At 40.0% G+C, this 25,109-nt stretch overlaps 1 protein-coding gene across 2 annotated transcripts in view; it reads left to right on the top strand.

The window, feature by feature from the left end:
- LOC134856178 (xylosyltransferase 2-like) overlaps window positions 1–25,109 on the top strand; it is a 90,617-nt gene that overhangs the window by 38,021 nt on the left and 27,487 nt on the right. For both annotated transcript variants that reach the window (XM_063872544.1, XM_063872545.1), the window contains exon 9: window positions 20,358–20,558. In XM_063872544.1, the coding sequence (XP_063728614.1) occupies window positions 20,358–20,558 (201 nt within the window). The remainder of the gene's footprint in view (window positions 1–20,357; window positions 20,559–25,109) is intronic.

Here is a 25,109-nt window from a genome sequence, read left to right on the forward strand (position 1 = left end):
CTTTTCTACTCTTTCTCACTACTCCCCTCCGAGGTACAATCACAACTATTCTACTCTTTCTCACTACTAACCTTCGAGGTACAATCACAACTTTTCTACCGTATGGAGTTCTCACTACTACCCTTCGAGGTACAATCACAACTATTCTACTCTTTCTCACTACTCCCCTCCGAGATACTGTCACAACTATTCTACTCTTTCTCACTACTACCCTCCGAGGTACAATCACAACTATTCTACTCTTTCTCACAACTACCCTCCGAGGTACAATCACAACTATTCTACTCTTTCTCACTACTACCCTTCGAGGTACAATCACAACTATTCTACTCTTTCTCACTACTACCCTTCGAGGTACAATCACAACTATTCTACCGTATGGAGTTCTCACTACTACCCTTCCAGGTACAATCACAACTATTCTACTCTTTCTCACTACTCCCCTCCGAGATACAGTCACAACTATTCTACTCTTTCTCACTACTACCCTCCGAGGTACAATCACAACTATTCTACTCTTTCTCACAACTACCCTCCGAGGTACAATCACAACTATTCTACTCTTTCTCACTACTACCCTTCGAAGTACAATCACAACTAGTCTACTCTTTCTCGCTACTACCCTCCGATGTACAATCACAACTATTCTACTCTTTCTCACTACTCCCCTCCGAGGTACAATCACAACTATTCTACTCTTTCTCACTACTACCCTCCGAGGTACAATCACAACTATTCTACTCTTTCTCACTACTACCCTCCGAGGTACAACCACAACTATTCTAATCTTTCTCACTACTACCCTCCGAGGTACAATCACAACTATTCTACTCTTTCTCACTACTCCCCTCCGAGATACAGTCACAACTATTCTACTCTTTCTCACTACTACCCTCCGAGGTACTACAATCACAACTATTCTACTCTTTCTCACTACTACCCTCCGAGGTACAATCACAACTATTCTACTCTTTCTCACTACTACCCTTCGAGGTACAATCACAACTATTCTACCGTATGGAGTTCTCACTACTACCCTTCGAGGTACAATCACAACTATTCTACTCTTTCTCACTACTCCCCTCCGAGATACTGTCACAACTATTCTACTCTTTCTCACTACTACCCTCCGAGGTACAATCACAGTTATTCTACTCTTTCTCACAACTACCCTCCGAGGTACAATCACAACTATTCTACTCTTTCTCACTACTACCCTTCGAGGTACAATCACAACTATTCTACTCTTTCTCACTACTACCCTTCGAGGTACAATCACAACTATTCTACCGTATGGAGTTCTCACTACTACCCTTCGAGGTACAATCACAACTATTCTACTCTTTCTCACTACTCCCCTCCGAGATACAGTCACAACTATTCTACTCTTTCTCACTACTACCCTCCGAGGTACAATCACAACTATTCTACTCTTTCTCACAACTACCCTCCGAGGTACAATCACAACTATTCTACTCTTTCTCACTACTACCCTTCGAAGTACAATCACAACTAGTCTACTCTTTCTCACTACTACCCTCCGATGTACAATCACAACTATTCTACTCTTTCTCACTACTCCCCTCCGAGGTACAATCACAACTATTCTACTCTTTCTCACTACTACCCTCCGAGGTACAATCACAACTATTCTACTCTTTCTCACTACTACCCTCCGAGGTACAATCACAACTATTCTACTCTTTCTCACTACTACCCTTCGAGGTTAAATCACAACTATTCTACCGTATGGAGTTCTCACTACTACGCTCCGAGGTACAATCACAACTATTCTACTCTTTCTCACTACTACCCTTCGAGGTACAATCACAACTAGTCTACTCTTTCTCACTACTACCCTCCGATGTACAATCACAACTATTCTACTCTTTCTCACTACTCCCCTCCGAGGTACAATCACAACTATTCTACTCTTTCTCACAACTACCCTCCGAGGTACAATCACAACTATTCTACTCTTTCTCCATACTACCCTTCGAGGTACAATCACAACTATTCTACGCTTTCTCACTACTCCCCTCCGATGTACAATCACAACTATTCTACTCTTTCTCACTACTACCCTCCAAGGTACAATCACAACTATTCTACTCTTTCTCACAACTACCCTCCGAGGTACAATCACAACTATTCTACTCTTTCTCACTACTACCCTTCGAGGTACAATCACAACTATTCTACTCTTTCTCACTACTACCCTTCGAGGTTAAATCACAACTATTCTACCGTATGGAGTTCTCACTACTACGCTCCGAGGTACAATCACAACTATTCTACTCTTTCTCACTACTACCCTTCGAGGTACAATCACAACTAGTCTACTCTTTCTCACTACTACCCTCCGATGTACAATCACAACTATTCTACTCTTTCTCACTACTCCCCTCCGAGGTACAATCACAACTATTCTACTCTTTCTCAAAACTACCCTCCGAGGTACAATCACAACTATTCTACTCTTTCTCCATACTACCCTCCGAGGTACAATCACAACTATTCTACTCTTTCTCACTACTACCCTTCGAGGTACAATCACAACTATTCTACTCTTTCTCACTACTACCCTTCGAGGTACAATCACAACTATTCTACCGTATGGAGTTCTCACTACTACCCTTCGAGGTACAATCACAACTATTCTACTCTTTCTCACTACTCCCCTCCGAGATACAGTCACAACTATTCAACTCTTTCTCACTACTACCCTCCGAGGTACAATCACAACTATTCTACTCTTTCTCACAACTACCCTCCGAGGTACAATCACAACTATTCTACTCTTTCTCACTACTACCCTTCGAAGTGCAATCACAACTAGTCTACTCTTTCTCACTACTACCCTCCGATGTACAATCACAACTATTCTACTCTTTCTCACTACTCCCCTCCGAGGTACAATCACAACTATTCTACTCTTTCTCACTACTACCCTCCGAGGTACAATCACAACTATTCTACTCTTTCTCACTACTACCCTCCGAGGTACAATCACAACTATTCTACTCTTTCTCACTACTACCCTTCGAGGTTAAATCACAACTATTCTACCGTATGGAGTTCTCACTACTACGCTCCGAGGTACAATCACAACTATTCTACTCTTTCTCACTACTACCCTTCGAGGTACAATCACAACTAGTCTACTCTTTCTCACTACTACCCTCCGATGTACAATCACAACTATTCTACTCTTTCTCACTACTCCCCTCCGAGGTACAATCACAACTATTCTACTCTTTCTCCATACTACCCTTCGAGGTACAATCACAACTATTCTACGCTTTCTCACTACTCCCCTCCGATGTACAATTACAACTATTCTACTCTTTCTCACTACTACCCTCCAAGGTACAATCACAACTATTCTACTGTATCTCACAACTACCCTCCGAGGTACAATCACAACTATTCTACTCTTTCTCACTACTACCCTTCGAGGTACAATCACAACTAATCTAATCTTTCTCACTACTCCCCTCCGAGGTATAATCACAACTGTTCTACTCTTTCTCACTACTAGCCTCCGAGGTACAATCACAACTATTCTACTCTTTCTCCATACTACCCTTCGAGGTACAATCACAACTATTCCACGCTTTCTCACTACTCCCCTCCGATGTACAATCACAACTATTCCACTCTTTCTCACTACTACCCTCCGAGGTACAATCACAACTATTCTACTCTTTCTCACAACTACCCTCCGAGGTACAATCACAACTATTCTACTCTTTCTCACTACTACCCTTCGAGGTACAATCACAACTAATCTACTCTTTCTCACTACTCCCCTCCGAGGTATAATCACAACTGTTCTACTCTTTCTCACTACTAGCCTCCGAGGTACAATCACAACTATTCTACTCTTTCTCACTACTACCCTCCGAGGTACAATCACAACTATTCTACTCTTTCTCACTACTACCGTCTGAGGTACAATCACTACTATTCTACTCTTTCTCTTTACTACCCTCCGAGGTACAATCACAACTGTTCTACTCTTTCTCACTACTGGCCTCCGAGGTACAATCACAACATTCTACTCTTTCTCACTACTACCGTCTGAGGTACAATCACTACTATTCTACTCTTTCTCACTACTACCCTCCGCGGTACAATCACCACTATTCTACTCTTTCTCACTGCTCCCCTCCGAGGTACAATCGCAACTATTCTCTCTTTCTCAATTCTACTCTTTCTCACTACTCCCCTCCGAGGTACAATCACAACTATTCTACTCTTTCTCACTAGTATCATCCGAGGTACAATCACAACTATTCTGCTCTTTCTCACTACTACCCTTCGAGGTACAATCACAACTATTCTACTCTTTCTCACTACTCCCCTCCAAGGTATAATCACAACTGTTCTACTCTTTCTCACTACTAGCCTCCGAGGTACAATCACAACTATTCTACTCTTTCTCACTTCTACCCTCCGAGGTACAATCACAACTATTCTACTCTTTCTCACTACTACCGTCTGAGGTACAATCACTACTATTCTACTCTTTCTCTTTACTACCCTCCGAGGTACAATCACAACTGTTCTACTCTTTCTCACTACTGGCCTCCGAGGTACAATCACAACATTCTACTCTTTCTCACTACTACCGTCTGAGGTACAATCAGTACTATTCTACTCTTTCTCACTACTACCCGCCGAGGTACAATCACCACTATTCTACTCTTTCTCACTACTCCCCTCCGAGGTACAATCGCAACTATTCTCTCTTTCTCAATTCTACTCTTTCTCACTACTCCCCTCCGAGGTACAATCACAACTATTCTACTCTTTCTCACAACTACCCTCCGAGGTACAATCACAACTATTCTACTCTTTCTCACTACTACCCTTCGAGGTGCAATCACAACTATTCTACTCTTTCTCACTACTCCCCTCCGAGGTACAATCACAACTATTCTACTCTTTCTCACTACTCACCTCCGAGGTACAATCAACTGCTACTGTCTGAGGTACAATCACTACTATTCTACTCTTTCTCACTACTCCCCTCCGAGGTACAATCACAACTATTCTACTCTTTCTCACTACTCCCCTCCGAGGTACAATCAACTGCTACCGCCTGAGGTACAATCGCAACTATTCTACTCTTTCTCACAGCTACCCTCCGAGGTACAATCACAACTATTCTACTCTTTCTCACTACTACCCTTCGAGGTACAATCACAACTATTCCACTCTTTTTCACTACTCCCCTCCGAGGTACAATCACAACTATTCTACACTTTCTCACTACTACCCTTCAAGGTACAATCACAACTATTCTACTCTTTCTCACTACTCCCCTCCGAGGTATAATCACAACTGTTCTACTCTTTCTCACTACTATTGTCCGAGGTACAATCACAAATATTCTACTCTTTCTCACTACTACCCTCCGAGGTACAATCACAACTATTCTACTCTTTCTCACTACTACCGTCTGAAGTACAATCACTACTATTCTACTCTTTCTCTTTACTACCCTCCGAAGCTCAATCACAACTATTCTAGTCTTTGTAACTATTACCCTCCGAGGTACAATCACAACTATTCTACTCTTTTTCACTACTACCCTCCGAGGTACAATCACAACTAGTCTACTCTTTCTCACTACTACCCTCCGAGGTACAATCACCACTATTCTACTCTTTCTCACTACTCCCCTCCGAGGTACAATCGCAACTATTCTCTCTTTCTCAATTCTACTCTTTCTCACTACTCCCCTCCGAGGTACAATCACAACTATTCTACTCTTTCTCACTAGTATCATCCGAGGTACAATCGCAACTATTCTACTCTTTCTCACAACTACCCTCCGAGGTACAATCACAACTATTCTACTCTTTCTCACTAGTACCCTTCGAGGTACAATCACAACTATTCTACTCTTTCTCACTACTCTCCACCGAGGTACAATCACAACTATTCTACTCTTTCTCACTACTCACCTCCGAGGTACAATCAACTGCTACTGTCTGAGGTACAATCACTACTATTCTACTCTTTCTCACTACTCCCCTCCGAGGTACAATCACAACTATTCTACTCTTTCTCACTACTCCCCTCCGAGGTACAATCAACTGCTACCGTCTGAGGTACAATCGCAACTATTCTACTCTTTCTCACAACTACCCTCCGAGGTACAATCACAACTATTCTACTCTTTCTCACTACTACCCTTCGAGGTACAATCACAACTATTCCACTCTTTTTCACTACTCCCCTCCGAGGTACAATCGCAACTATTCTACTCTTTCTCACAACTACCCTCCGAGGTACAATCACAACTATTCTACTCTTTCTCACTAGTACCCTTCGAGGTACAATCACAACTATTCTACTCTTTCTCACTACTCTCCACCGAGGTACAATCACAACTATTCTACTCTTTCTCACTACTCACCTCCGAGGTACAATCAACTGCTACTGTCTGAGGTACAATCACTACTATTCTACTCTTTCTCACTACTCCCCTCCGAGGTACAATCACAACTATTCTACTCTTTCTCACTACTCCCCTCCGAGGTACAATCAACTGCTACCGTCTGAGGTACAATCGCAACTATTCTACTCTTTCTCACAACTACCCTCCGAGGTATAATCACAACTGTTCTACTCTTTCTCACTACTATTGTCCGAGGTACAATCACAAATATTCTACTCTTTCTCACTACTACCCTCCGAGGTACAATCACAACTATTCTACTCTTTCTCACTACTACCGTCTGAGGTACAATCACTACTATTCTACTCTTTCTCTTTACTACCCTCCGAGGTACAATCACAACTGTTCTACTCTTTCTCACTACTGGCCTCCGAAGTACAATCACAACTATTCTACTCTTTCTCACTACTACCGTCTGAGGTACAATCACTACTATTCTACTCTTTCTCACTACTACCCTCCGAGGTACAATCACAACCATTCTACTCTTTCTCACTACTCCCCTACGAGGTACAATCGCAACTATTCTCTCTTTCTCCTTCCTACTCTTTCTCACTACTCCCCTCTGAGGTACAATCACAACTATTCTACTCTTTCTCACTACTATCATCCGAGGTACAATCGCAACTATTCTACTCTTTCTCACAACTACCCTCCGAGGTACAATCACAACTATTCTACTCTTTCTCACTACTACCCTTCGAGGTACAATCACAACTATTCTACTCTTTCTCACTACTCCTCTCCGAGGTACAATCACAACTATTCTACTTTTTCTCACTACTCCCCTCCGAGGTACAATCAACTGCTACCGTCTGAGGTACAATCACTACTATTCTACTCTTTCTCACTACTGTCCTCCGAGGTACAATCACAACTGTTCTACTCTTTCTCACTACTAGCCTCCGAGGTACAATCACAACTATTCTACTCTTTCTCACAACTACCCTCCGAGGTACAATCACAACTATTCTACTCTTTCTCACTACTACCGTCTGAGGTACAATCACTACTGTTCTACTCTTTCTCACTGCTACCCTCCGAGGTACAATCACAACTATTCTACTCTTTCTCACTACTACCCTCCGAGGTACAATCACAACTATTCCACTCTTTCTCACTACTACCCTTCGAGGTACAATCACAACTATTCGACTCTTTATCACTACTCCCCTCCGAGGTACAATCAACTGCTACCGTCTGAGGTACAATCGCAACTATTCTACTCTTTCTCACAACTACCCTCCGAGGTACAATCACAACTATTCTACTCTTTCTCACTACTACCCTTCGAGGTACAATCACAACTATTCTACTCTTTTTCACTACTCCCCTCCGAGGTACAATCACAACTATTCTGCTCTATCTCACTACTACCCTTCAAGGTACAATCACAACTATTCTACTCTTTCTCACTACTCCCCTCCGAGGTATAATCACAACTGTTCTACTCTTTCTCACTACTACCCTCCGAGGTACAATCACAACTATTCTACTCTTTCTCACTACTGCCCTCCGAGGTACAATCACAACTATTCTACTCTTTCTCACTACTACCGTCTGAGGTACAATCACTACTATTCTACTCTTTCTGTTTACTACCCTCCGAGGTACAATCACAACTGTTCTACTCTTTCTCACTACTGGCCTCCGAAGTACAATCACAACTATTCTACACTTTCTCACTACTACCGTCTGAGGTACAATCACTACTATTCTACTCTTTCTCACTACTACCCTCCGAGGTACAATCACAACCATTCTACTCTTTCTCACTACTCCCCTACGAGGTACAATCGCAACTATTCTCTCTTTCTAATTTCTACTCTTTCTCACTACTCCCCTCCGAGGTACAATCACAACTATTCTACTCTTTCTCACTACTATCATCCGAGGTACAATCGCAACTATTCTACTCTTTCTCACAACTACCCTCCGAGGTACAATCACAACTATTCTACTCTTTCTCACTACTACCCTTCGAGGTACAATCACAACTATTCTACTCTTTCTCACTACTCCTCTCCGAGGTACAATCACAACTATTCTAATTTTTCTCACTACTCCCCTCCGAGGTACAATCAACTGCTACCGTCTGAGGTACAATCACTACTATTCTACTCTTTCTCACTACTACCCTCCGAAGTACAATCACAACTGTTCTACTCTTTCTCACTACTATCATCCGAGGTACAATCGCAACTATTCTACTCTTTCTCACAACTACCCTCCGAGGTACAATCACAACTATTCTACTCTTTCTCACTACTACCCTTCGAGGTACAATCACAACTATTCTACTCTTTCTCACTACTCCTCTCCGAGGTACAATCACAACTATTCTAATTTTTCTCACTACTCCCCTCCGAGGTACAATCAACTGCTACCGTCTGAGGTACAATCACTACTATTCTACTCTTTCTCACTACTACCCTCCGAAGTACAATCACAACTGTTCTACTCTTTCTCACTACTAGCCTCCGAGGTACAATCACAACTATTCTACTCTTTCTCACAACTACCCTCCGAGGTACAATCACAACTATTCTACTCTTTCTCACTACTACCGTCTGATGTAAAATCACTACTGTTCTACTCTTTCTCACTACTACCCTCCGAGGTACAATCACAACTATTCTACTCTTTCTCACAACTACCCTCCGAGGTACAATCACAACCATTCGACTCTTTCTCACTACTACCCTCCGAGGTTCAATCCCAACTATTCTACTCTTTCTCACTACTACCCCCCGAAGCTCAATCACAACTATTCTACTCTTTCTAACTACTATCCTCCGAGGTACAATCACAACTATTCTACTCTTTTTCACTACTACCCTCCGAGTTACAATCACAACTATTCTACTCTTTCTCACTACTACCCTCCGAGGTATAATCACAACGAATCTATTCTTTCTCACCACTGCCCTCTGAGGTACAATCACAACTGTTCTACTCCTTCCCACTACTACCCTCCGAGGTACAATCACAACTATTTTACTCTTTCTCACTACTACCCACCGAAGCTCAATCACAACTATTCTACTCTTTCTAACTACTACGCTCCGAGGTACAATCACAACTATTCTACTCTTTTTCACTACTACCCTCCGAGGTACAATCACAACTATTCTACTCTTTCACACTACTACCGTCCGAGGTACAATCACAACTATTCTACTCTCTCTCACTACTACCCTCCGAGGTACAATCACAACTATTCTACTCTTTCTCACAACTACCCTCCGAGGTACAATCACAACTATTCTACTCTTTCACACTACTACCGTCCGAGCTACAATCACAACTATTCTACTCTCTCTCACTACTCCCCTCCGAGGTACAATCACAACTATTCTACTCTTTCTCACTACTCCCCTCCGAGGTACAATCACAACCATTCTACTCTTTCTCACTACTACCCTTCGAGGTACAATCACAACTATTCTACTCTTTCTCACTACTCCTCTCCGAGGTACAATCACAACTATTCTACTTTTTCTCACTACTCCCCTCCGAGGTACAATCAACTGCTACCGTCTGAGGTACAATCACTACTATTCTACTCTTTCTCACTACTAGCCTCCGAGGTACAATCACAACTATTCTACTCTTTCTCACAACTACCCTCCGAGGTACAATCACAACTGTTCTACTCTTTCTCACTACTACCGTCTGAGGTACAATCACTACTGTTCTACTCTTTCTCACTACTACCCTCCGAGGTACAATCACAACTATTCTACTCTTTCTCACAACTACCCCTCCGAGGTACAATCACAACCATTCGACTCTTTCTCACTACTACCCTCCGAGGTACAATCCCAACTATTCTACTCTTTCTCACTACTACCCCCCCGAAGCTCAATCACAACTATTCTACTCTTTCTAACTACTACCCTCCGAGGTACAATCACAACTATTCTACTCTTTTTCACTACTACCCTCCGAGGTACAATCACAACTATTCTACTCTTTCACTTTACTACCGTCCGAGGTACAATCACAACTATTCTACTCTCTCTCACTACTACCCTCCGAGGTACAATCACAACTATTCTACTCTTTCTCACAACTACCTTCCGAGGTACAATCACAACTATTCTACTATTTCTCACTACTACCCTCCGAGATACAATCACAACTCTTCTACTCTTTCTCACTACTCCCCTCCGAGGTACAATCACAACTATTCTACTCTTTCTCACTACTACCCTTCGAGGTACAATCACAACTATTCTACTCTTTCTCACTACTCCTCTCCGAGGTACAATCACAACTATTCTACTTTTTCTCACTACTCCCCTCCGAGGTACAATCAACTGCTACCGTCTGAGGTACAATCACTACTATTCTACTCTTTCTCACTACTACCCTCCGAGGTACAATCACAACTGTTCTACTCTTTCTCACTACTTGCCTCCGAGGTACAATCACAACTATTCTACTCTTTCTAACAACTACCCTCCGAGGTACAATCACAACTGTTCTACTCTTTCTCACTACTACCGTCTGAGGTACAATCACTACTGTTCTACTCTTTCTCACTACTACCCTCCGAGGTACAATCACAACTATTCTACACTTTCTCACAACTACCCTCCGAGGTACAATCACAACCATTCGACTCTTTCTCACTACTACCCTCCGAGGTACAATCCCAACTATTCTACTCTTTCTCACAACTACCCTCCGAGGTACAATCACAACTATTCTACTCTTTCTCACTACTACCCCCCGAAGCTCAATCACAACTATTCTACTCTTTCTAACTACTACCCTACGAGGTACAATCACAACTATTCTACTCTTTTTCACTACTACCCTCCGAGGTACAATCACAACTGTTCTACTCTTTCTCACTACTACCCTCCGAAGTATAATCACAACTGTTCTACTCCTTCCCACTACTACCCTCCGAGGTACAATCACAACTGTTCTACTCTTTCTCACAACTACCCTCCGAGGTACAATCACAACTAATCTACTATTTCTCACTACTACCCCCCGAGATACAATCACAACTCTTCTACTCTTTCTCACTACTCCCCTCCGAGGTACAATCACAACTTTTCTACTCTTTCTCACTACTACCCTCCGAGGTACAATCACAACTATTCTACTCTTTCTCACTACTACCCTCCGAGGTACAATCACAACTATTCTACTCTTTCTCACTAATACCCTCCGTGGTACAATCACAACTGTTCTACTCTTTCTCACTACTACCCGCCGAGGTACAATCACAACTGTTTTACTCTTTCTCACTTTTACCCTCCGAGTTACAATCAGAACTATTCTACTCTTTCCCACAACTAGCCTCCGAGGTACAATCACAACTAATCTACTATTTCTCACTACTACCCCCCGAGATACAATCACAACTCTTCTACTCTTTCTCACTACTCCCCTCCGAGGTACAATCACAACTATTCTACTCTTTCTCACTACTACCCTCCGAGGTACAATCACAACTATTCTACTCTTTCTCACTACTACCCTCCGAGGTACAATCACAACTATTCTACTCTTTCTCACTAATACCCTCCGTGGTACAATCACTACTATTCTACTCTTTCTCACTACTACCCTCCGAGGTACAATCACAACTGTTCTACTCTTTCTCACTACTTGCCTCCGAGGTACAATCACCACTATTCTACTCTTTCTCACAACTACCCTCCGAGGTACAATCACAACTGTTCTACTCTTTCTCACTACTACCGTCTGAGGTACAATCACTACTGTTCTACTCTTTCTCACTACTACCCTCCGAGGTACAATCACAACTATTCTACACTTTCTCACAACTACCCTCCGAGGTACAATCACAACCATTCGACTCTTTCTCACTACTACCCTCCGAGGTACAATCCCAACTATTCTACTCTTTCTCACAACTACCCTCCGAGGTACAATCACAACTATTCTACTCTTTCTCACTACTACCCCCCGAAGCTCAATCACAACTATTCTACTCTTTCTAACTACTACCCTCCGAGGTACAATCACAACTATTCTACTCTTTTTCACTACTACCCTCCGAGGTACAATCACAACTATTGTACTCTTTCTCACTACTACCCTCCGAAGTATAATCACAACGAATCTATTCTTTCTCACTACTGCCCTCCGAGGTACAATCACAACTGTTCTACTCCTTCCCACTACTACCCTCCGAGGTACAATCACAACTATTTTACTCTTTCTCACTACTACCCAATGAAGCTCAATCAGAACTATTCTACTCTTTCTAACTACTACGCTCCGAGGTACAATCACAACTATTCTACTCTTTTTCACTACTACCCTCCGAGGTACAATCACAACTATTCTACTCTTTCACACTACTACCGTCCGAGGTACAATCACAACTATTCTACTCTCTCTCACTACTACCCTCCGAGGTACAATCACAACTATTCTACTCTTTCTCACAACTAACCTCCGAGGTACAATCACAACTAATCTACTATTTCTCACTACTACCCCCCGAGATACAATCACAACTCTTCTACTCTTTCTCACTACTCCCCTCCGAGGTACAATCACAACTATTCTACTCTTTCTCACTACTACCCTCCGAGGTACAATCACAACTATTCTACTCTTTCTCACTACTACCCTCCGAGGTACAATCACAACTATTCTACTCTTTCTCACTAATACCCTCCGTGGTACAATCACAACTATTCTACTCTTTCTCACTACTACCCGCCGAGGTACAATCACAACTGTTTTACTCTTTCTCACTATTACCCTCCGAGTTACAATCAGAACTATTCTACTCATTCCCACAACTATCCTCCGAGGTACAATCACAACGAATCTATTCTTTCTCTCTACTACCCCCCGAGGTACAATCACAACTGTTCTAGTCTTTCTCACTACTACCCTCCGAGGTACAATCACAACTATTCTACTCTTTCTCACTTCTACCCTCCGAAGTACAATCACAACTATTCTACTCTTTCTAAGTACTACCCTCAGAGTTACAATCACAATTATTGTACTCTTTTTCACTACTACCCTCCGAGGTACAATCACAACTATTCTACTCTTTCTCACCACTACCGTCCGAGGTACAATCACAACTATTCTGCTCTTTCTCACTACTACCCTACGAGGTACAATCACAACTAATCTACTCTTTCTCACAACTACCCTCCGAGGTACAATCACAACTATTCTACTCTTTTTCACTACTACCCTTCGAGATACAATATCACAACTGTTCTACTCTTTCTCACAACTACCCTCCGAGGTACAATCACAAATATTCTACTCTTTCTCATTACTACCCTCCGAAGCTCAATCACAACTAATCTACTCTTTCTCACTACTACCCACCGAAGCTCAATCACAACTATTCTACTCTTTCTAACTAGTACGCTCCGAGGTACAATCACAACTTTTCTACTCTTTTTCACTACTACCCTCCGAGGTACAATCACAAATATTCTACTCTTTCACACTACTACCGTCCGAGGTACAATCCCAACTATTCGACTCTCTCTCACTACTACCCTCCGAGGTACAATCACAACTATTCTACTCTTTCTCACAACTACCCTCCGAGGTACAATCACAACTATTCTACTATTTCTCACTACTACCCTCCGAGATACAATCACAACTCTTCTACTCTTTCTCACTACTCCCCTCCGAGGTACAATCACAACTATTCTACTCTTTCTCACTACTACCCTCCGAGGTACAATCACAACTATTCTACTCTTTCTCACTACTACCCTCCGAGGTACAATCACAACTATTCTACTCTTTCTCACTAATACCCTCCGTGGTACAATCACAACTATTCTACTCTTTCTCACTACTACCCGCCGAGGTACAATCACAACTGTTTTACTCTTTCTCACTATTACCCTCCGAGTTACAATCAGAACTATTCTACTCTTTCCCACAACTAGCCTCCGATGTGCAATCACAACGAATCTATTCTTTCTCTCTACTACCCCCCGAGGTACAATCACAACTGTTCTACTCTTTCTCACTACTGCCCTCCGAGGTACAATCACAACTATTCTACCCTTTCTCACTTCTACTCTCCGAAGTACAATCACAACTATTCTACTCTTTCTAAGTACTACCCTCCGAGGTACAATCACAATTATTGTACTCTTTTTCACTACTACCCTCCGAGGTACAATCACAACTATTCTACTCTTTCTCACCACTACCGTCCGAGGTACAATCACAACTATTCTGCTCTTTCTCACTACTACCCTACGAGGTACAATCACAACTGTTCTACTCTTTCGCACAACTACCCTCCGAGGTACAATCACAACTATTCTACTCTTTTTCACTACTACCCTTCGAGATACAATATCACAACTATTCTAATCTTTCTCACAACTACCCTCCGAGGTACAATCACAAATATTCTACTCTTTCTCAATACTACCCTCCGAAGCTCAATCACAACTATTCTACTCTTTCTAACTACTACATTCCGAGGTACAATCACAACTATTCTACTCTTTTTCACTACTACCCTCCGAGGTACAATCACAATTATTCTACTCATTCTCACTATAACCCTCCGAGGTACAATCACAACTATTCTACTCTTTCTCACTACTACAATCACAAACGTTTTACTCTTTCTCACTATTACCTTCCGAGTTACAATCAGAACTATTCTACTCTTTCTCACTACTACCCTCCGAGGTACAATCACAACTATTCTACTCTTTCTCACTACTACCGTCCGAGGTACAATCACAACGAATCTATTCTTTCTCACTACTGCCCTCCGAGGTACAATCACAACTGTTCTACTCTTTCTCACTACTACCCTCCGAGGTACAATCACAACTATTCTACTCTTTCTCACTACTCCCCTCCGAGGTACAATCGCAACTATTCTACTCTTTCTCACTACTCCCCTCCGAGGTACAATCACAACTATTCTACTCTTTCTCACTACTCCCCTCCGAGGTACAATCGCAACTATTCTACTCTTTCTCACTACTACCCTCCGAGGTACAATCACAACTATTCTACTCTTTCTCACTACTACCCTCCGAGGTGCAATCCCAACTATTCTACTCTTTCTCAGTACTACCCTCCGAAGCTCAATCACAACTATTCTAGTCTTTGTAACTATTACCCTCCGAGTTACAATCACAACTATTCTACTCTGTTTCACCACTACCCTCCGAGGTACAATCACAACTATTCTACTCTTTCTCACTACTACCGTCCGAGGTACAATCACAATTATTCTACTCTTTCTCACTACTACCCTCCGAGGTACAATCACAACTATTCTTCTCTTTCTCACTACTACCGTCCGAGGTACAATCACAACGAATCTATTCTTTCTCACTACTGCCCTCCGAGGTACAATCACAACTGTTCTACTCTTTCTCACTACTACCCTTCGAAGCTCAATCACAACTATTCTACTCTTTCTAACTACTACCCTCCGAGATACAATCACAACTATTCTACTCTGTTTCACCACTACCCTCCGAGGTACAATCACAACTATTCTACTCTTTCTCACTACTACCGTCCGAGGTACAATCACAACTATTCTACTCGTTCTCACAACTACCCTCCGAGGTAGAATCACAACTATTCTACTCTTTCTCACTACTACCCTTCGAGATACAATCCCAACTCTTCTACTCTTTCTCACTACTCCCCTCCGAGGTGCAATCCCAACTATTCTACTCTTTCTCACTCCTGCCCTCCGAAGCTCAATCACAACTATTCTAGTCTTTGTAACTATTACCCTCCGAGGTACAATCACAACTATTCTACTCTTTTTCACTACTACCCTCCGAGGTACAATCCTAACTAGTCTACTCTTTCTCACTACTACCCTCCGAGGTACAATCACAACTATTCTACTCTTTCTAACTACTACCCTCCGAGGTACAATCAAACCTATTCTACTCTTTTTCACTACTACCCTCCGAGGTACAATCAGAACTATTCTACAATTTCTCACTACTACCCTCCGAGGTACAATCTCAACTGTTCTACTCTTTCTCACAACTACCCTCCGAGGTACAATCACAACTATTCGACTCTTTCTCACTACTACCCTCCGAGGTACAATCACAACTATTCTACTCTTTCTCACAACTACCCTCCGAGGTACAATCACAACTATTCTACTCTTTTTCACTACTACCCCCCGAAGCTCAATCACAACTATTCTACTCTTTCTAACTACTACCCTCCGAGGTACAATCACAACTATTCTACTCTTTTTCACTACTACCCTCCGAGGTACAATCACAACTATTCTACTCTTTCTCACTACTACTCTCCGAGGTATAATCACAACGAATCTATTCTTTCTCACCACTGCCCTCCGAGGTACAATCACAACTGTTCTACTCTTTCTCACTACTACCCTCCGAGGTACAATCACAACTATTCTACTCTTTCTCACTACTACCCTCCGAAGCTCAATCACAACTATTCTACTCTTTCTAACTACTACCCTCCGAGGTACAATCACAACTATTCTACTCTTTTTCACTACTACCCTCCGAGGTACAATCACAACAATTCTACTCTTTCTCACTATACAGTCCGAGGTACAATCACAACTATTCTACTCTTTCTCACAACTACCCTCCGAGGTACAATCACAACTATTCTACTCTTTATTCTACTCTTCGAGGTACAACCACAACTATTCTATTTTTTCTCACTACTTCGCTCTGAGGTACAATCACAACTATTATAATCTTTCTCACTGCTACCCTCCGAGGTATAATCACAATTATTCTATTCTTTCTCACTGCCACCCTCCGAGATACAATCACAACTCTTCTCTTTCGCACTATTATTCTCCGTGGTACAATCACAACTAACATCTTCTTTCCCACTACTACGCTCCGAGGTACAATCACAACTATTATATTGTCTCTCACTACTACCTTCCGAGGTAAAATCATAACTATTCTGTTCTTTCTCACTACTGCCCTCCGAGATACAATCACAACTATTCTACTCTTTCTCACAACTACCCCCCGGGGTACAATCACAATTTTTCTACTATTCCAATTTTGGGTGTTTGGATTCAATCGAAGTTGCAGGTTAGGTGAGTTTCTTCTGCATAAGCGACTTCTCAAATGTTTTTTTTTTCTACACAACAAGTTGTCGTTCTCGGAAATGTCAGTTTTTCGATTGTTTGAGCGATCGTTTTCTAAATTTAATGAATTTTATCAAAAAACCCTCATAGATTTGAGATGTTAAGCTCAATCCAAAGAACGGGTTGTGGCAAGCTACTTGGAACACGCGAGTTCACCCAAATTTTTGAAACAAAAACTTATGGCCCACTTTTTGATTTTTGACTGTTTTTGGAGCGTTTCTCGATATCTATCCTTCTAAATCTGATATAGGATTGATCGTTTTTAATTTTAATGTTTGCTGTGTCTAATTTTTTTGATTAAAGTTATGGCCTTAAAACAAGTGAAAATTTCGAAATTTTGGCCATCTTTGGAAGTTTTTGGAAGTAAGTGATTTTACTCGAAAATTGTCGTACCTTTTATCAGGTGAAGTGTTCAATCGAAAATCCTATTTTGCTATTCTTTTCAACCTCAACGGCAACGACCTGTTTTTGGCAGAAAAAGTTGACGGATTTTGGAAAATCAAGTGTTTGAACGTTGACGGTTTTTCAGATTTATGAATTGTCTTAAAAACTACCCTATTAAGTCTGAGATGAAAAGATCAATCAAAAGAAGCGGTGGCGCAAGTTTTTTCAGCAGAAGCGGCTACTTTCGTTCATTTTTTTGGAGAGAAATGCGTCTTTAGTACATTTTTTACTCCTATTTAATTTAGAAGAAGCAAATAAGGTTTTAGGCAAAGTCCAATTTTTGAAATTACGCATTTCTTAACGCATCAGTGTAACAAATTCATAAAATATCAAACGTTTGCATTCAGCTTTAGCTGGGCATTAGGTGTCCTTTCTCGAGTTATTTAAAAATTTTGGTTCAACCAGTTTTTTTTTCAACCTTTATTTTTTTTTTCATTTTTTTGTTTTTGTATCGCTCCGCTTCGCTGGTGTCGGAAATTTAAACAGAAATTGGCTATTCTGCTGGCTTTTCCAACGCTTTTTGGTTTGTACTCGGTCATTCTTAAAGAACCTGATGCTATTCCCAGAAAAGTCCTTGCCACTAAACCCCTGAAAAGCCCTGTTCGTTGAAAAAAACTCTGGCTCCTTTTCTTCACATTTTTGTTGCTTCCTCTGCGACTATTAAATATATCAGTTTATTTTTGTTTTCACGAATGCTAAATGAAACTACTTGGAAAAACTTAGCTGCACCAAATTTGAGATTTCTTGATTCGAAGGCGTGAAATTTTCAGAAAAGCGTAGCTTGTGTTAGAGATGTTCTCGCTGTGGAATTTTTCTCTTAAACAAAATAAGGAATTAGAATCTATGAGCTCAAACTGGAAAATGACAAGCTCGATTTGTTTTTAATCCGCCGAAAATTGATAGAGAAGAGTTGAAAGAGTTACTTCGTCCGATGTTAAAAAGTGGTTTTGACCATAGCGAGATCAAAAAGTCTTGGGCGCCACCCAAGTTGATTTCATCCGCTACCCAAAGAACCAATTTGAGCCCATAAATTCAGTTTCCGTATATTGTTTGCGAGGAAATTTCCCCAACAAGAACACATCTAAAATTACTGGATATTTTACGCCTTCGAAATAAGTCCTTCTGAATAGTTTTATCGAAAATTTGCAAAAGTTCGGCCCTAAATCTTAATTAGTTGCAGAGAAAACGACAAACACGTGAAGAAAAGTTCGTTCATTTCTGCGTTCAAATCGAACTGTTTTATGTCCCGTGACTGTAGATCAGAATAGTAACTCACGTTTGCCGAAAACGTTTTAAATGGTCCCAAAAACACCGTAAAAACAAAAGTAATCGGCACAAATTGAAGTTACCATCTGCAAATTTCCAACAATGTTTCACGTGCGATTCTTTTGTGTGCAGTTATTGAAAAGGGCCAATGTGGGATAAATAACCAGATATATTTTGGAATACTTTAATGTATGATACAAATTATGATATCTATTAACATCTATCATAGGCCGCTACATTTTGGATCTAGAAGTCTATGATTGTAAATTCAATCAAGGCTAGATGCATGATATAAGACTTCTTAGTAGCTAGAACATTGTTGAAAGATGCCCGAGGGAAAAAGAGCCCGGCTTGAGGGCACGAAGTGCACGAGGGCGGATCTTTTGCCCGAGGCCATCTTCAACTATGTTCTAACTGTTGAAGAGTATGTTTTTGCTCTTTCTGTTTGTTTTGGAGGACAGAGACGAATATTGTAATTAAAAGTAAAGTTGAGAGTACAGTTTTGGGGGTTATTAATCACAACTCGTACTTGTACACAGAATCCATGTTTTCTTCGATTCACTTTTTTTCAATTGTTATAATCTGGCTTTCAAAAAAAGTGCCCGGAAAATTGTGAAAGAGCCCAGAAAAGTGCGCGAAACTATGCAAATGATTTCATTTTTCTTTCATGCCTTGTCGTGATAAAAACATGTGTGAAAGAGCAGAAACATACTCTTCTTATGAAATGCGTATGCATTCACTTTCTCAAAAAATAAACGTTTGAAAGTTAGGGATTAACAAACGATTTTCTTAAATTAAAATCTGCTTCGGACACGTTGAATGTTAGGAAAACTTTCAGACCCTTTCTATTATAGGAGAAGTTTCGTTTTTGCTGTTGTTGCTTATTTCTTAACTGTCGTTCATTATTATGTTTTCTTCTTCTTTCGAGTGGGTTATGTGATGGACAACAACCGGTAACCGGCTATGTTTGTTCTTTATTGTTTCCTCTGTTTCCTGTTGTGTGGTTTTTTAGTGTAATGTGGTGTTGTTTAGTCGTTCTTTTCGACCATAGTGAAGGCGTCTCCCATGTGCAACAGAGTGAGGCCGACCGACTTGAAGTTCGCCAACTGGGCCAACAAGACTGGCTGCACCTGCAGTGAGAAGAGCACAGTGGACTGGTGTGGCTGCTCTCCCCTCGTCATCCGCAACATATCCACCTTCCCAATCTACCAATCAGACATCAAGTCTTCCAACGTCAGTCGTCATACTTCATCCACTCTACCAACCATTGTCTCATTTTACCCCAATTTATGTCACACAATTCAACCTTTCATTGCACCATTTTTGTGCAAGATTGAATTATTAGCGCCTTCCAGCAATTCTGAGTTGCTTGAGCTCTTTTCGCTTAATTAAACCGCATCCAATTCCGCTCTATCGAAGTGTAGTGTTTACATCCTGACATCTAAGATTAAAGTATGCGTGAATTTATTTAGAGTCGATGAACGTCTCGATGATTTTTTTTGGGCTCAAATTTATTTATTTTTTGGTTCGACTCTTGATTTACTTTCAGTTCATTTACTTTGGTAAAAGGAACAAGCTCCACTATCAAACATTGAAGGTCTAGAGGTCACAAAAACTTGATCGACTTCTACTTTCGAAAATGGAATTTAATTGTCAGATATCCCAGCGAAATAAAATTTTTACCCATTGATCCCATTTTTGTCAAATTGGATCAACTTGTTCTAAAAACAAGTCAGTTTTTTTTTGTTTACTTATGTTCATTGACTCTTTTCCAACATTCCATTGGATATGTTCTCCTGGCCGATATTGAAAAGCAATTAAATTTCTGTATTAAATCAATTTTCTGGAAAGTTTAAATAAAGTGAAGCATTGGGTGCAATAAATAATTGGGGGCAAAGCCCTGAACGTCCCGATTGTCCCGTAATCCATATTGAATAGTTTTTGGGAAAATTTTGAAAAAATATAAAATATGGACAATGTCAACGATCAAGTGAAAAAGTTTGGGTCGTATGAAAATAATACGACCGATAAGCCAGTCTAATTTCAATTTGGAACGATTTTGTTGTGCGGGATAATTCGCCGCGCAGAAAATGTATTTCGCGTTATGCTTACAGTATAATTGATACAATCTTCAAAGAGCGCATAAGTTAGTCCAGAGCATGGCCAAATTTGCAATTTTCAAACTCCCAAAAGTTTGTAAAAAATTATCGGTAGTAAAATATCTTCAATGGGGTATGTTTTTTATGTTAAAAACTATTATTTCGGTCGCCGAATTTTGATTTAAAAAAAACACCCCAAGCGTAAATATTCCTTTTTCTTCGAAAGCCGGAACAATAAAGTCCTCATTTTCCTCTAAAGAATTCCTTTTTTACACAAGCATAGCTTGTGTTATACTATGAACTTTCTTTTTTTTCAACCTAAGACGCAAATATTGTTGCGATGTAATTGTTGCGACAGAATGTGTTCATTTTGAAAGTTCATTTTGATCCAGCTATTAAGTACAGCCAATGCTAAGGATATTAACACAGACAATTGTTTTACAAATAGCGTTTTAGCTTCAAGGTATCATGGATCTGGAGTGTAGATGTAGGGAAGGAGACCCACAGCAAAATTAGAGGTTTCAAACCTGGGCAGAATTGGGTATTTTAATTTTTTTTTCGGATACCAGCTAAAATGCGTCCACTCTATAAATTTTCGGTCATTTTTTTACTTGTGTATGCGAAGTGCAGCTTCGCTTCTGTGTCGATTTTTGTTGTGACTACATTATTGTTTTCGGGTCAAGGGGAGTCGGCTTAGTTGCCGCTAAATAATATTTGCATACTTGCTAATTTAACTTTTTTTTCCATATTGACTCTACTTTTTCTCCTATATTGAGGTACAAAAAAGACGTATCATCAAAAGTTAGAGCTATCAATTTTACTTACACCAGCAATCGCTTGTGTTATATTTTGAGGTAACTATTTAACCTTACTTATTTTGTGCCAATTTTGCTGCACTTTCGCTTTTGCAATATAGCGCTTTAGCATTGGCAATTTAAACATTTTATTTTATCCGGTTTGTTGTCGGAAACTGCTTGGAGAGTTAAAGAATATATGACCAAGTAATTTGCTCATTAGACTCCCAATCTGGGGGCCTGTGGTTCGATCATCGAGTAGATGAACGTAATTCAGACTCTCATAGATCGTGATGATTTTTTTTTTCCAGGAAAGTCATAAAACCATAAAACTTGTTCAGGCTCTAATTCACTTTTTTGCGGTTTGAGTTTTGAGTTCTGTTTAAGTTAATTTCTTTTCTTTTATTAAAAGAAAGAACGTCAAACTCCACTATCAAACAGCGAAAGCATAAAGCTCACGAGTAATGTGGTTGTCTTCTAATTTCGACAACGGATTTTAATAATTAGAATTATCAGCGAAATAAAATTTTTGTTTACTAATCCTGTTTTTCTCAGATTGGGTTGATTTTATCAAAACAGAGTTGAAAAAGTCTTCTAGAAATTCAAAGAGCTTGAAGGCCTGTTTTTTTCTTCAAAATTTGAAAATTGAGTTTTTGTCAAAAAACAAGCCAGTATTTTTTTTGTTTACTTGTTTTATTTGACTATCTTCCCAATTTTCCGTTAGCTAAACTTAGATTTATTTTTAAATTTGTTGTTCAACATAGTTTATGGATAAAAATTTGCTTTGTCAATCCTCTCCTTATGTATTTTTTTTGATATGTATCAGTATAAAATGCCTGACTAATTTTTAAAACAGATTCAGATTTTATATTTTTGTACATTTGAAGAAACATCAATTTTTTCTCTATTTAAAAAAAAAATTGTTCGGCTTAATAAAAATCTTTCAGAATTTCTCAGTGGCAGAGAAAAACGATCCGAATATATTTTTATTTGCTCTTCAGGCTTGTTCACAGTACAGCAGCCTAAATTAAAGATTTTAAACGAGAAAAAAAAACTTTTAATTTTGTTTCAGCTTAAATTTTGTTTCAGTATTTGTTTCAGATTATGTAGCCTCCTATAAGTCTTTTTTGTTATTCGTTTTTTTTTGCAATTGTAACTGTTGTTGCAAGGTTCTGGGCTACCTGCACTATAGCAGAGGTTCTCATTCTTCCTACCAAGAAGTACCAATGTTTGTTTTGGGTTTTTCCACGCGTACGTTTGTGTTATAATACGACCTATTTTTTCAACCGAAGTTATATGTTTTGTTTTCAATGGTTGTGGTTTTTCGGCCAACCTTCGTACACGCGAGTTCAATCCTCTTTTAACGAGCCACCGTGAGTTTTCAACGTTGTAATTTTGACCCTGAAAATCTTTCTTCTGGTTTTTTCCATTGTGACTTGCTTCCCAAGTAAGGGAAGAAACAAAGTTGGAGGTTCAATATCCATTCTCTTTTCTGTGAGAAATCCAATTTTGTTTTGTGCGAAAAAAGGAATTCTTTTGTTTTAACTACCAATATAGCTGAGCGTATATTTTTTGGTCCCATTTGCCCGGTGGCCGAGTTCAAATCGCAATCGAAGACCAAAAAAATATTGTGATTTTTTCTAAAGTTTTCCACTTGCTTATTTTGCAGAATTGAAACATTTTAAGTTTTTCCAGTTCTTTTTTCGGAGAGGTCGGTTGTTGATTTTATCTGTTAGAAACTCCCAAACTGACTAGACTTGCTCGAATCTCCATTCAGGTAAAAAGCTTTTTTTGAAAATTACCAAACCTATGTTCAATTTGTTTCGAGTTGGAACCTTCGTATCTCCTGAATTTTCAAAAAAACACTGCAGATTTCAGTTCTATCGTTTAATTGATCAGTTGTTTTGAATGAAACTAAATTCGAGTGTGCGGATTATCTTGTAAGCAAAATATATTTTTTCACTTTTGTCCTTTCAATCATGTAAATGATTTTATATCGGTTCTCTTCTCCTCATTGCCATTAACTGTGTCTATACGAGTAGCTGATTGTGAAATGGTAATGCAGTTGAGCACTATAGCAGAGGAGCCTGTTTGAGTCCCAGATACACCAATGCAGTTTATTCTAACACTTTTTACTTTAATCGGTTTGAAGTTACTCAATTCATTGGATTTAAATTGCTTTGAAGGTCTTTCTAGTGAATAGAAACGTACAAACATGCCAGGCTGTTGCGCGTCCCCACAAGGGTTTGAGCGGAAAAGCTCCGCAATTTTTTCAATCTAATTTTAATATTGCAAAACGACCATGTGGTTCGGTGTTCAAAAATATGCTAATTGTTAAACCAATGTAACGTGCTTGGCGCAGTTGGTAGCACGGGTGATTGGTGAGCATTACGTCAAAGTTCTATTCCAGGTGCAATTTTCTTAGAGCGGTTTGACCTTAAAAGGATTAAGTTAATTGTGAAGAGGTAAAGCAAAGCGTGCAAATAGCAAAAAGCCCTGAATAGGTTCAGTATATATGTATACTTCCCCAGTTCTATTAGAGATTTAGTAGCGCATTTAATGGTGCCTGGTTTTAACTATTTTATGATGTGTCAACATCAATTAAAAGATGTGTTTTCAATATCGAGCTTACGAGCATAGTGTATTAGTTTGAACTTATCTTTTCTTCCAACACCAGGTCGCAAAAAAAGCCCTCAAGTTGGTGGCCTATTTGCTATAATCACAAGCTATAGCATCTCTTCTCTGCTTTACTTGCGGCTAGTGTTTGGTGATAAGCTTCTTTGGCAGAATGGGAAGGATGTGAGACTCTTCATCTCGTTGTCTTTGGTTGGAACCAATCCGTCACGCAGTAAAAGGTTTACTAATTTGAGGATTATTATTTTTTGTTTCTA

The sequence above is a fragment of the Symsagittifera roscoffensis genome, unplaced genomic scaffold (genome assembly GCF_963678635.1).
Source record: "Symsagittifera roscoffensis unplaced genomic scaffold, txSymRosc1.1 SCAFFOLD_25, whole genome shotgun sequence".
Taxonomy (NCBI): domain Eukaryota; kingdom Metazoa; phylum Xenacoelomorpha; order Acoela; family Convolutidae; genus Symsagittifera; species Symsagittifera roscoffensis.